The sequence below is a fragment of the Salvelinus fontinalis genome, unplaced genomic scaffold (genome assembly GCF_029448725.1).
Source record: "Salvelinus fontinalis isolate EN_2023a unplaced genomic scaffold, ASM2944872v1 scaffold_0024, whole genome shotgun sequence".
Lineage (NCBI taxonomy): Eukaryota > Metazoa > Chordata > Actinopteri > Salmoniformes > Salmonidae > Salvelinus > Salvelinus fontinalis.
The window spans coordinates 785492-800823 of record NW_026600233.1 but is presented as its reverse complement, the minus strand read 5'-3'; the positions used below and the strand labels follow the sequence as shown (position 1 = coordinate 800823).

The 15332-nt window shown below is 42.9% G+C and overlaps 1 protein-coding gene across 1 annotated transcript; it reads right to left on the bottom strand.

The window, feature by feature from the left end:
• Nucleotides 1–203: 203 nt before the first annotated feature.
• On the bottom strand, nt 204–13009 carry LOC129842237 (peripheral myelin protein 22-like). Its single transcript, XM_055910705.1, has 5 exons — nt 12851–13009; nt 11943–12032; nt 8260–8353; nt 3313–3453; nt 204–1594 (listed from the first exon to the last, which is right to left on the bottom strand). The coding sequence occupies exons 2-5, from the start codon at nt 12018–12020 to the stop codon at nt 1437–1439; spliced, it is 471 nt and encodes a 156-aa protein (XP_055766680.1). The 5' UTR covers nt 12021–12032; nt 12851–13009; the 3' UTR covers nt 204–1436.
• Nucleotides 13010–15332: the final 2323 nt, after the last annotated feature.

The window sequence follows — 15332 nt, the reverse complement described above, 5'->3', positions numbered from 1 at the left end:
TCACTCTTGCCCTGTAGTGGCCGGTTTCATCTCCCGACGTCCTCAGACATGGACGGACGTGGACTACTGACTTGTATCACGGGTGACCTGGCTGCATGCCAAGCAAGTAGACCTTCTTTCAACGCTTTTATTTATCAGAATATAGACATGAAAACGGCAGATTTCTTTTTCCAGATTGGACAGAAAGGGCCCCCAGTCAGTAACATTGTTCAAATCATTTAATAGCAACACAAAACAAGTAGGCTATACAATTCAAGCGTTGTTAAAACGAATTAATAACAACATCAGCAAGTAGGATATACAGTAGAAGAACGGCAGATACAAAACACCATTTTCAGTTCAGAATCTTAATAGACAATACAGGACAGTACAAAGACAAAGTAGTAATGGTTATGAACAAAATTATAATTAGTTGGTTCTACTGAAACACATCCCCATTTTCCTTCATCAAGAAAACTGATGTTGTTGATGGAGTCACTTTGTCTGAAGGATTTGAGGAGCCTGATTGCCAGTCTGTTCTTGCCTTCAAGACAACTATTTATGGAATTGTCTTGTTTGGCTTGACAAGGACAAGCTAGGAGTTGACACTACACTTTAGTAAAGCAAAAATAAATGTTTAAAAGGCTTTAAACATGTGGTCTTTTTTACTAAAAGCTGATATCACAGCTTTATCTCTTTGGCACGGAGGAGAAAGTATGAAACAAACAAGCTCTGACAATGAACTGAGCTCAACAAAGCAACTCGACAAAACTATGTACAAAAGGTCATGTAAAAAGTGTTATAAATATGTCTAAAACCATAGACACTATGTGCATCTTTACACTGTAACACGGGCTGTCTGTTCTCCTCTGTAGTTCCCTCACACGTGGCTGTCAGTGGAGGCTGCTGAGGGGAGGACGGATCATAATAAAAGACGGAACTGCGCAAATTGAATGGTTTCCATGGTTTCCATGTGTTTGATGTATTTGAAACCATTCCACTGATTCCGCTTCAGTCATGACCACCTGTGATTGGTTTGTATAATGTAGACTTGGGTTCACATATGATTTGTTTTCTTACAAATGCCTTAGCTGGGCTTGATGGAGCTTGCCTGGCACAATGAAACCAATGGAATAATCCCAAAGGTGCAAACACTCAATCTAACCAACGGCTCAAAGTATTTGATGGAAAACAAACACTATGTGAACCATTTATCCTCCCCTCACCAGCCTCCTCTGGTGGTCAGTGGGCACAGCATGGTTGTGGTCAATTCAATTCCATTTGAATTTCTATCAATTCAGAAAGTAAACCTCATGAAGAAGCATTGAAGAGAACTGGAATGGTAGTGTATTTCCTGAATTGACTGGAATTCTAACAGAATTGACCCGAACCCTGGGACACAGTGCTGTGTTCTGCTGCTGCTGGTGGTATGAGGTCTTAACCTCAGCCTCCCTCCCTCATTCCCTCTTCCTCAGTACGATGTAGATGAGACCACTGACCAGACACAGAGGGAAGGACACCCAGGCCAAGATGTAGGCAAAGCCGAACGCAGCTTCCCCCTCCCTATCCGGACTCATTACCGTGTAGATTATAGCTCCACACATCACAAACAGACCTGGAGAGAGGGAGAGAGAGAGAGAGAGAGAGACAGAGAGAGAGAGAGACAGAGAGGGAGAGACAGAGAGACAGAGAGACAGAGAGACAGAGAGAGAGACATAGAGAGAGAGAGAGAGAGACAGAGAGACAGAGAGGGACGGGAGAGCAACGGGAGAGAAAGAGACGGGAGAGCAAGGAGGAACAGAGAGAGGAGGGAAAGAGAGAGACGAGAGAGCAGAAAAAAAGGCATGGCTAGTTTCAGACTGTTGGAGATCATCAAGTTGAAGCACCTAATATTTTGTAACAGACTTGGTTATGTTCTATATTAGAGGGGAGGGGCTGAATCTGCTAGTTTCCGTGCCCATGTGCAGAAAATGCATTTTTGAATCCAGCCACCTCTGCCCACTAAAGAAAATGGAATATATCTAGCACAAGATGTAGTTTGGTTCCAACTAAGAGATTATGACAGTAAACCAACCCTGATAGGAAGGCACCTAACTTTGAGACAGTTAACCAACCCTCATAGTATAGGACATACCACTGAGATAGTTAACCAACCCTCGTAGTAAGGGATCTAACACTGAGACAGTTAACCAACCCTCGTAGTAAGGGATCTAACATTGCGGCAGTTAACCAACCCTCGTAGTAAGGGACCTAACACTGAGACAGTAAACCAACCTTCGTAGTAAGGGACCTAACACTGAGACAGTTAACCAACCCTCATAGTAAGGGATCTAACATTGCGGCAGTTAACCAACCCTCGTAGTAAGGAATCTAACATTGCGGCAGTTAACCAACCCTCGTAGTAAGGGACCTAACACTGAGACAGTAAACCAACCTTCGTAGTAAGGGACCTAACACTGAGACAGTTAACCAACCCGCATAGTAAGGGATCTAACACTGAGACAGTAAACCAACCCTCGTAGTAAGGGATCTAACACTGAGATAGTTAACCAACCCTCGTAGTAAGGGACCTAACACTGAGACAGTTAACCAACCCGCATAGTAAGGGACCTAACACTGAGACAGTAAACCAACCTTCGTAGTAAGGGACCTAACACTGAGATAGTTAACCAACCCGCATAGTAAGGGATCTAACACTGAGACAGTAAACCAACCCTCGTAGTAAGGAATCTAACATTGCGGCAGTTAACCAACCCTCGTAGTAAGGGACCTAACACTGAGACAGTTAACCAACCCGCATAGTAAGGGATCTAACACTGAGACAGTTAACCAACCCGCATAGTAAGGGATCTAACACTGAGACAGTAAACCAACCCTCGTAGTAAGGGATCTAACACTGAGACAGTTAACCAACCCTCGTAGTAAGGGACCTAACACTGAGATAGTTAACCAACCCTTGTAGTAAGGGATCTAACACTGAGATAGTTAACCAACCCTCGTATTAAGGGACAGTGGTCACATTGGGCCGCCTCCCACTTTGACCTGAGCTATAACATGTCTGTCTTTTACACATTCAGTTTTTCCCCCAGATCATTTTCCTGCCTGGGCGGTAAGCCCCGCAGAACAACATCCAGGCCCTCTTCTCAGCAACATTGTTAGTTGATGCCAATATAAGACAACTTTGTATAAACCGGGGGACCCGGCTAGATTAGACAATCAGGGTGATGTGATACTCACTGGCCAACAAGACCAACAACTTTATTAAGAGTCTATGTAGGCCTTTATAAAGGGGTTATGAAGACTTCATTAAGCCTTATTAGTGGTCGTACTCACTGGCGAGGATCTGGAAGACGGCGGTGAAGAAGAAGCGTCCTCCTTTGACCAGGGTGAAGAGCTGACACATGAAGAAGACCAGAGAGAAGAGGCAGAACAGCACTGACAGGACCATGAGGGCCTGAACCGCCTGGATCCAGTCTGAAGAGAGGAGACAGAGGAGGTTGAACATGACTTATAACCAGAGGTGGGCAGGTTACTTCCTACATGTAGTCTGTTACAGTTACGTGTCCAGAATTGTATTCACTATTGTAACTTTTGGATTACCCCACTAACCTAATCTAACTCACTCTAACCTAATCTGATTACCCATTAATCGACATCTATTGTAAGATAGATCCAGTTTACATAGCTGGCCATACACTGAGTTTACAAAACATTATGAACACTGAGAGGTTAAACAAGACCAACAGACTGAATTTATCAGGACATGGACTCTACAAGGTGTGGAAAGTGTTCCACAGGGATGCTGGCTCAGGTTGACTCCAATGCTTCCCACAGTGGTGTCAAGTTGTCTGGATGTCCTTTGGGTGGTGGACCATTCTTGATACACACGGGAAACTGTTGAGCATGAAAACCCCAGCATCGTAGCAGTTCTTGACACAAACCAGTACGGCTAGCGCCTTTCTACCCCTTTGAAAGGCACTTACACATTGTGTCTTGCCCATTCACCCTCTGAATCGAACACATACATGATCCATGTCTTAATTGTCTCAATGCTTAAATATCCTTCTTTAACCTGTTTCCTCCCTTTCATCAACAATGATCGTGGATTTGACAAGTGACATCAATAAGGGGTCATAGCTTTCACCTGGATTCACCTGGTCTATCTACATTATGTAAAGAGCATGTGGTCTTCATGTTTTGTATACTCAGTTTATATCATTCATTTAAGTCCTGAAATGGATGTAGCAACTACAGATTGCCCCTTTAAGTCTATCAAAGGTCTACGTGTTTTAAAATGTCTCCATTAGGCCTATGGATGTTTTTTTTTTAATCTGCACGAATTAGATTGAGCAATAAAAGCCTCACTTGTTTTTGCCAGTATGGAGCACAATGCCACAGAGGACTTCAGAAGAGAGGAACTCCCTCAAACTGTTATTCCACAGGCTGGGATACACCTCAGACTGTTATTCCACAGGCTGGGATCCACCTCAGACTGTTATTCCACAGGCTGGGATCCACCTCAGACTGTTATTCCACAGGCTGGGATCCACCTCAAACTGTTATTCCACAGGCTGGGATCCACCTCAAACTGTTATTCCACAGGCTGGGATCCACCTCAAACTGTTATTCCACAGGCTGGGATCCACCTCAAACTGTTATTCCACAGGCTGGGATCCACAGGCTGGGATCCACCTCAGACTGTTATTCCACAGGCTGGGATCCACCTCAAACTGTTATTCCACAGGCTGGGATCCACCTCAAACTGTTATTCCACAGGCTGGGATCCACCTCAAACTGTTATTCCACAGGCTGGGATCCACCTCAAACTGTTATTCCACAGGCTGGGATCCACCTCAGACTGTTATTCCACAGGCTGGGATCCACCTCAGACTGTTATTCCACAGGCTGGGATCCACCTCAAACTCTTATTCCACAGGCTGGGATCCACCTCAAACTGTTATTCCACAGAGTGGGATCCACCTCAAACTGTTATTCCACAGGCTGGGATCCACCTCAAACTGTTATTCCACAGGCTGGGATCCACCTCAAACTGTTATTCCACAGGCTGGGATCCACCTCAAACTGTTATTCCACAGGCTGGGATCCACCTCAAACTGTTATTCCACAGGCTGGGATCCACCTCAAACTGTTATTCCACAGGCTGGGATCCACCTCAAACTGTTATTCCACAGAGTGGGATCCACCTCAAACTGTTATTCCACAGGCTGGGATCCACCTCAAACTGTTATTCCACAGGCTGGGATCCACCTCAAACTGTTATTCCACAGGCTGGGATACACCTCAGACTGTTATTCCACAGGCTGGGATCCACCTCAAACTGTTATTCCACAGGCTGGGATCCACCTCAAACTGTTATTCCACAGGCTGGGATCCACCTCAGACTGTTATTCCACAGGCTGGGATCCACCTCAAACTCTTATTCCACAGGCTGGGATCCACCTCAAACTGTTATTCCACAGGCTGGGATCCACCTCAAACTGTTATTCCACAGGCTGGGATCCACCTCAAACTGTTATTCCACAGGCTGGGATCCACACTATACAGCTGTTGCGAGAGCACTTTTTTCATTGTTGGTTGTAAAAACAATGATTGATAGGCAGCTTAAGCTTCTTCACCAATATATTTAAACCTAATAACGGTTGAATTGAACAGCCATCCACAACAACCACAATCCGTACGACGTAAATAACTAAATGAGAGAGTAGCAGTGTGGTTCATATCAATGCGCTATGTAGACATCAATAATAAGGGATATCAGTATCACCCGTAGACAACACCACTGCTGTCATCCTGACCTCCAAGCGTTTATTCAAGTTGGATAATCTTTGGATGCTGACAGCAATCACACCATTGGAAGACATAGCTTGGACTGTAGCCTACAAAAATCCATTCCTGCTCTTTTCCCGCGATCCATCAAACACATCTGGTGTGTCATCATAGTGGTCTCTGACATCATAGTGGTCTCTGACATCATAGTGGTCTCTGACTTGTGGTCAGACTCACTCAGACGGAATAAATTTAAACTTGTGCCTTTTTTCAAAGCTAATTTGAATATCATTGATAAAACAGAATGGTGTCAAAGATTTTTTTACACAAACATCCTTTCTGAATTTAAAAGTAATCCTAGAAGTAATCATTTAGTTCTTCAAAATTATCTGTAATCTGATTACAATGTTTTTGCTGGTAAAGTAACAGATAACAGTTCGTTTTTTTTTTGTAATCTGTTACTTGTACCCGATTGCATGTAAGCCTTCACTCCCCAACCCTACATATAACCTAACAGAATTTTTATATAACATAGAGTAGCACAACATATCAAAACATGAACACCTAACTCCTGATAGGTGGTAGGCTGGCTTACTGTAAAGCACTTTGTGACAAATGTTGCTGTAAAATGGGCTAAATGAATGAATATGATTGGCTGATTAACTGATAACAGAGCTGGAGATTGTCATCATGTAAAATCTCATTATTCGATACAAGTTGGATGAGAGTGTTGGCTACACAGAATGCAGTATCACTACTGTCCTCTAGGCGGATAATGATAGTTTGTCCTCTAGGTGGATAATGATAGTTTGACCTCTAGGTGGATAATGATAGTTTGTCCTCTAGGTGGATAATGATAGTTTGACCTCTAGGTGGATAATGATAGTTTGACCTCTAGGTGGATAATGATAGTTTGACCTCTAGGTGGATAATGATAGTTTGACCTCTAGGTAGATAATGATAGTTTGACCTCTCGGTGGATAATGATAGTTTGACCTCTAGGTGGATAATGATAGTTTGACCTCTCGGTGGATAATGATAGTTTGTCCTCTAGGTCGATAATGATAGTTTGACCTCTAGGTGGATAATGATAGTTTGTCCTCTAGGCGGATAATGATAGTTTGACTTCTAGGTGGATAATGATAGTTTGACCTCTAGGTGGATAATGATAGTTTGACCTCTAGGTGGATAATGATAGTTTGACCTCTAGGTGGATAATGATAGTTTGTCCTCTAGGTGGATATTGATAGTTTGACCTCTAGCTGGATATTGATAGTTTGACCTCTAGGTGGATAATGATAGTTTGACCTCTAGGTGGATAATGATAGTTTGACCTCTAGGTGGATAATGATAGTTTGTCCTCTAGGTGGATATTGATAGTTTGACCTCTAGCTGGATATTGATAGTTTGACCTCTAGCTGGATATTGATAGTTTGACGTTTAGGTGGATAATGATAGTTTGACCTCTAGGTGGATAATGATAGTTTGACATTTAGGTGGATAATGAAAGTTTGACCTCTAGCTGGATATTGATAGTTTGACCACTAGGTGGATAATGATAGTTTGACCTCCAGCTGGATAGTGGATAGTGCTAGTAGAGACGGTAGAGAAAGCAAGACACCCCACACCCTCATGTTGTCTGGTAGGGGCGGGGCCACTCTGGTCTACTTATTGGCCAGCCCCGCAGATGGAGATTCTAGTCAGAGCGGGGCGGTGGGGGCGAGCGGGAGGGGACGATAATTAGACCAGAGCAAGCTCTTCCCTCTCTGGTGTGAGATATTATGGAGGAACAGTCAGCATGCCAGATATTATGGAGGAACAGTCAACATGCCAGATATTATGGAGGAACAGTCAGCATGCCAGATATTATGGAGGAACAGTCAACATGCCAGATATTATGGAGGAACAGTCAGCATGCCAGATATTATGGAGGAACAGTCAGCATGCCAGATATTATGGAGGAACAGTCAACATGCCAGATATTATGGAGGAACAGTCAGCATGCCAGATATTATGGAGGAACAGTCAGCATGCCAGATATTATGGAGGAACAGTCAACATGCCAGATATTACGGAGGAACAGTCAGCATGCCAGATATTATAGAGGAACAGTCAGCATGCCAGATATTATGGAGGAACAGTCAGCATGCCAGATATTATGGAGGAACAGTCAGCATGCCAGATATTATGGAGGAACAGTCAACATGCCAGATATTATGGAGGAACAGTCAGCATGCCAGATATTATGGAGGAACAGTCAACATGCCAGATATTATGGAGGAACAGTCAGCATGCCAGATATTATGGAGGAACAGTCAGCATGCCAGATATTACAGAGGAATTGTGAGCTCAAGTGGGAAAAGCATGCTCATGCGAGACAGGAAAGGCCCCACTTAGACAGACAGGAACCTTGTCCATGTTTTTCAATGGTAAACCATCTGAGTAAAATATGTTATTTATCCACCATCTTAGGTGCTGGTGTCTTAGACAAACCTTCATTGCTGGCAGAACTGCAGTGATATGCTCCGTTAGTAGTGAGACAGCTGTACCACAGGTCAGTATTCTTGGTTCCTCCTACTGTCCAGGCCTGGAACACAACACAATGAATATAAACGACACACCCACAACACAATGAATGTAAACGACACACCCACAACACAATGAATATAAACGACACACCCACAACACAATGAATATAAACGACACACCCACAACACAATGAATATAAACGACACACCCACAACACAATGAATATAAACGACACACCCACAACACAATGAATATAAACAACACACCCACAACACAATGAATATAAACGACACACCCACAACACAATGAATATAAACGACACACCCACAACACAATGAATATAAACGACACACCCACAACACAATGAATATAAACGACACACCCACAACACAATGAATATAAACAACACACCCACAACACAATGAATATAAACGACACACCCACAACACAATGAATGTAAACGACACACCCACAACACAATGAATGTAAACGACACACCCACAACACAATGAATATAAACGACACACCCACAACACAATGAATATAAACGACACACCCACAACACAATGAATATAAACGACACACCCACAACACAATGAATATAAACGACACACCCACAACACAACACAACATTACACATAGAAGACCCAGCCACATCCATAGACTCTGTTTCAGTACACGACACACTGATATCACACACAGATGCACTTGGCTGCAGTAAGAAAGCCATCTCTATCTACGCCTATTCGACATAGCTTACATATACGTCTTTATTACTTCTAAGCAAAATAACTTTTTGGGTTCTCAGATGCTTACAATGATCTTTTGATTATTGCTTGAACAGTCGCTAAGCAGTTGTTAGCTAGAATTAGTAACGCTCGATGATATAGTCTTTATATATATATATATATAATTGATATACTGTATATATATATATATATATATATCATTGATATACTGTATATATATATATATATATCATTGACATATTGTTATATATATATATAGCCGTTCTATACGAACGCCGCATTGTTCTGCCACCAACTTGCGTGCAGCAATGTTTGCAAACACAGAAAGGGGTCTATAGTATGTATTTAAAACACAGATCACCCAGCCACATCTATAATACAGCTTAAAAACACAGATCACCCAGCCACATCCATAATACAGCTTTAAAACACAGAACATCCAGCCACATCTATAATACAGCTTTAAAACACAGATCACCCAGCCACATCTATAATACAGCTTTACAACACAGATCACCCAGCCACATCTATAATACAGCTTTAAAACACAGATCACCCAGCCATATCTATAATACAGCTTTACAACACAGATCACCCAGCCACATCTATAATACAGCTTTAAAACACAGATCACCCAGCCACATCTATAATACAGCTTAAAAACACAGATCACCCAGCCACATCCATAATACAGCTTTAAAACACAGAACATCCAGCCACATATATAATACAGCTTTAAAACACAGATCACCCAGCCACATCTATAATACAGCTTTAAAACACAGAACACCCAGCCACATCTATAATACAGCTTTAAAACACAGATCACCCAGCCACATCTATAATACAGCTTTAAAACACAGAACACCCAGCCACATCTATAATACAGCTTTAAAACACAGATCACCCAGCCACATCTATAATACAGCTTTAAAACACAGAACACCCAGCCACATCTATAATACAGCTTTAAAACACAGAACACCAAGCCACATCTATAATACAGCTTTAAAACACAGAACATCCAGCCACATCTATAATACAGCTTTAAAACACAGAACACCCAGCCACATCTATAATACAGCTTTAAAACACAGAACACCAAGCCACATCTATAACACAGCTTTACAACACAGATCACCCAGCCACATCTATAATACAGCTTTAAAACACAGAACACCCAGCCACATCTATAATACAGCTTTAAAACACAGAACACCCAGCCACATCTATAATACAGCTTTAAAACACAGATCACCCAGCCACATCTATAATACAGCTTTAAAACACAGAACATCCAGCCACATCTATAATACAGCTTTAAAACACAGAACACCCAGCCACATCTATAATACAGCTTTAAAACACAGAACACCAAGCCACATCTATAACACAGCTTTAAAACACAGATCACCCAGCCACATCTATAACACAGCTTTAAAACACAGATCACCCAGCCACATCTATAATACAGCTTTAAAACACAGAACACCCAGCCACATCTATAATACAGCTTTAAAACACAGAACATCCAGCCACATCTATAATACAGCTTTAAAACACAGAACACCCAGCCACATCTATAATACAGCTTTAAAACACAGAACACCAAGCCACATCTATAACACAGCTTTAAAACACAGATCACCCAGCCACATCTATAATACAGCTTTAAAACACAGATCACCCAGCCACATCTATAATACAGCTTTAAAACACAGAACACCAAGCCACATCTATAACACAGCTTTAAAACACAGAACACCCAGCCACATCTATAATACAGCTTTAAAACACAGATCACCCAGCCACACCACACCCAGGTCCATCTTAACACTACATACACCCATCACCACACCCAGGTCCATCGTAACACTACATACACCCATCAACACGCCCAGGTTCATCGTAACACTACATACACCCATCACCACACCCAGGTCCATCGTAACACTACATACACCCATCACCACACCCAGGTCCATCGTAACACTACATACACCCATCACCACACCCAGGTCCATCGTAACACTACATACACCCATCACCACACCCAGGTCCATCGTAACACTACATACACCCATCACCAAACCCAGGTCCATCGTAACACTACATACACCCATCACCACACCCAGGTCCATCGTAACACTACATACACCCATCACCACACCCAGGTCCATCGTAACACTACATACACCCATCACCACACCCAGGTTCAAATAGTATTGTTTACTTTCTGAAACTTTAGCTTGATCTGGCTCGTCTGGGCACAATGGAACCAATCACATAATATAGTGTAGTCCTAAAAGTGCAATCAACCACTCCCATCTGGCGTGATTCAGGTTCAATCCGATGCTGAACTATTTGAACCCAGGTCTGACACATGAGTTAATTGAAGAGGCCCTGCCCTGTTCCAGATGGTTAAACAAGGCTGGATAGCCCCTATTGACTACACTGACTTACTAACACACACACACACACACACACACACACACACACACACACACACACACACACACACACACACACACACACACACACACACACACACACACACACACACACACACACACACACACACACACACACAGCTATAGTACAGTAGGCAGCAATATCATAGTTACTCACATTGTATTACAGTAGGGTAAAGTTAACAATATCATAGTTACTCACATTGTATTACAGTAGGGTAAAGTTAACAATATCATAGTTACTCACATTGTATTACAGTAGGGTAAAGTTAACAATATCATAGTTACTCACATTGTATTATAGTAGGGTAATGTTAACAATATCATAGTTACTCACATTGTATTACAGTAGGGTAAAGTTAACAATATCATAGTTACTCACATTGTATTATAGTAGGGTAAAGTTAACAATATCATAGTTACTCACATTGGCAATTGTTGAGACAAACAGTAAGACCAGGATGATGAGGTGGAAGACGAGCACTCCGAGCAGAATGAGCAGCATTTTCTGATAGATCTACACGTAGGAGACAAACACACAGGAACCACAGTTATCAGACCAGGCGTCTACCGTACTTATTCAGCGTCAACTATTTGAAGTGGTACTTCATATTGACACCAGGTGGCGCCAATTCCACATTTACTCATCAAACCCATATGTTTACTTCAAATTGAAAAGTATGAATCCCGTAACATTGGAGTGGATAAAAGCACGGAGTTAGAGGAATGTCCCAAATCCTCAAGACTATAGTTTTGAGAAAAATGTAAAACATTTACAACCAATTAAACACGTACATCAATTTTATTCAAGCAACAGATAGCACATCGTTGGAAATATATATATATATATAATCAACAACAGTTGCACTCTACTTAGAAAGTTTCCATAGATGTTTTGAAACGACAAGTGAGTTGCCTAGTTGAGATTTAAAACGAAATGCAAATCAACGCATGATCAAAACAGCTCCATATAATCTGTGGTGAAATCCACCAACGCAGCTCGGGTGTGCGTCTGTCTGGAGTGGACCGTTATTTACTAGAAGCCCTGTGACAAAATGAAACGAAGAGTCGTTCAAGAGTTCTACAAACTCCCCCCCCCAAAAAACTATTCGATTACAATTTATCACAAATAAATTCGAATAATTGATGAAAACGCAGCTGTATGCCAATCAGATGAAAAATAAATGAACCCAACATGATTCAACTCCAAGAATAAAGTTGATACATTCCGTTAGTGGGAGGAGGAGAAGTGAAATCAATAAAACTGTCGGGAAATTCATCCTTTAAAAGAAAAGAAAAAACGGTAAATTAAGATTCCATATTGTATCAACTTACAGAAAGCAAAGGCTGTGGTAAATCTCCCTTTAAAAACGAGTGTTAAGGAGTTTAAGGAGTTGAAGTGATCACAACTAGTGCACAGATCCCGCTGTAGATACTAAAGCACTATTCCAGATGTTCCACACCGAGCTTTTCTTTACGTGAGAACACCGCCCTACGCACGTCGCTCCGTCACTATAGCTCGGCTCCCGCTCCAACTATCATTTGGGAACTGTTTGTTTTCCTGAACTATACAGCAGGCTGAAGGCTGCTACCAGCCCCACAGTGGGATTCAGGGGAAACGTTCCTTGGAAATGGCTTAGCCAGCGTGTCGTTGTACATTACATTTTAACAAGGGTGGTTGGAGTGGAAAATAAACAAATTGGTCTCTTTTCCATGGGTATTTAATGTTTTCTTCCCACACTGCTGTAAAATCGTTCACTAAAAACACTCTTTGTAGGGACAGAAAACTAAACACACCAACTGCCTAATTTCAGTGTTCTTATTTGATCTATCACCATGTCAACCAATTCATATATTTTAAGAAAAATATGTTTTTTCTATCATCAATCCTAGATCTATTGAGGCTTAATTTTGTTTTACATTCTAACAAGACAAAGTCTTAGTCCCAAATGAGATCCTGTTACATGTTATGTGCTACTTTGGATCAGACTCCTATGTGCCATGGTCAAACGTAGTGAACTGTATAGGGAATAGGGTGCCATTGGCCACAGGGCTCAGGTCTAAAGTAGTACACTACATAGGGAATAGGGGGGTATTTCGGAGGTAGTCACGCTGAGATATTACATCAGTTGGTTGAAGTGGCCCTGCCCTGTTCCACATGGTTAAACTAGACTGGATAGCCTCTATTGACACTAATTTACTGACACACACACAGACACACGGGGGGATTGGTCGTCTGGCAAACACCAGATGGACTGGACCATTTTTTTGTTGGGTGGGCTGCTCGAAATTGATACACACTTAAAAAAAAAAATATATATATATATATATCCAAATAAAACTGTGAAAAGGTGACATGACTGGCAACCCATGGGCCTGTTAATATTTGGTTATATATATTTTTGCGCAATCTATCTGTTATACTAAAATATAATGAGCCTTTGGCTGATAAGTGGGAAATAGCCGGCCACCCCTACCAAGATGGGTCGGCCCGGTTTTCGCACTGGCTGAGCTGAGGTCACGCAAACTCACATTCAAAGTCAAATGCGGTAACAGCAAAGAGACTTGCCCCGACTCAGTTAGACAGCCAAGATCAAAAACGGAAAGGATATAAAAGTAGAAAGAGCACATTCTACATTGTCACCTCACAAAACGTCCTATTTTGTGGCCGACTAAAACCATGATTAGGTCAAACAGTAAATGATCCTCATGATTCCTGTAATGAAAGTGTCTGCCATGTCGCTGTGCCGGTTACGCTGGCACCTGCTGTGACGAACGAGCCACTCTCCTCTCCACCTAAACGCTGTGTCTGTTACGCTGGCTCCTGCTGTGACGAACGAGCCACCCTCCTCTCCACCTAAACGCTGTGTCTGTTACGCTGGCTCCTGCTGTGACGAACGAGCCACTCTCCTCTCCACCTAAACGCTGTGTCTGTTACGCTGGCTCCTGCTGTGACGAACGAGCCACTCTCCTCTCCACCTAAACGCTGTGTCTGTTACGCTGGCTCCTGCTGTGACGAACGAGCCACCCTCCTCTCCACCTAAACGCTGTGTCTGTTACGCTGGCTCCTGCTGTGACGAACGAGCCACTCTCCTCTCCACCTAAACGCTGTGTCTGTTACGCTGGCTCCTGCTGTGACGAACGAGCCACTCTCCTCTCCACCTAAACGCTGTGTCTGTTACGCTGGCTCCTGCTGTGACGAACGAGCCACTCTCCTCTCCACCTAAACGCTGTGTCTGTTACGCTGGCTCCTGCTGTGACGAACGAGCCACTCTCCTCTCCACTCATGCACTCCAGAGATAAACATGCATTCTGATCGCATAACATTTCAAAATGCAACTGCGGGAAAAACACCGCTTTGGAAGCTTCATCCCCTCATCCCGGTGGAAGAGAAGAGGTCATCCCGGTGGAAGAGAAGAGGTCATCCCGGTGGAAGAGAAGAGGGCTTCATCCCGGTGGAAGAGAAGAGGTCATCCCGGTGGAAGAGAAGAGGGCCTCATCCCGGTGGAAGAGAAGAGGTCATCCCGGTGGAAGAGAAGAGGTCATCCCGGTGGAAGAGAAGAGGGCCTCAGCTTTCTGTAGGTATCATTTTTCACCCCCTCATCCCGGTGGAAGAGAAGAGGGCCTCAGCTTTCTGTAGGTATCATTTTTCACCCCCTCATCCCGGTGGAAGAGAAGAGGCCCTCATCCCGGTGGAAGAGAAGACGTCATCCCGGTGGAAGAGAAGAGGGCCTCATCCCGGTGGAAGAGAAGAGGTCATCCCGGTGGAAGAGAAGAGGGCCTCATCCCGGTGGAAGAGAAGAGGGCCTCAGCTTTC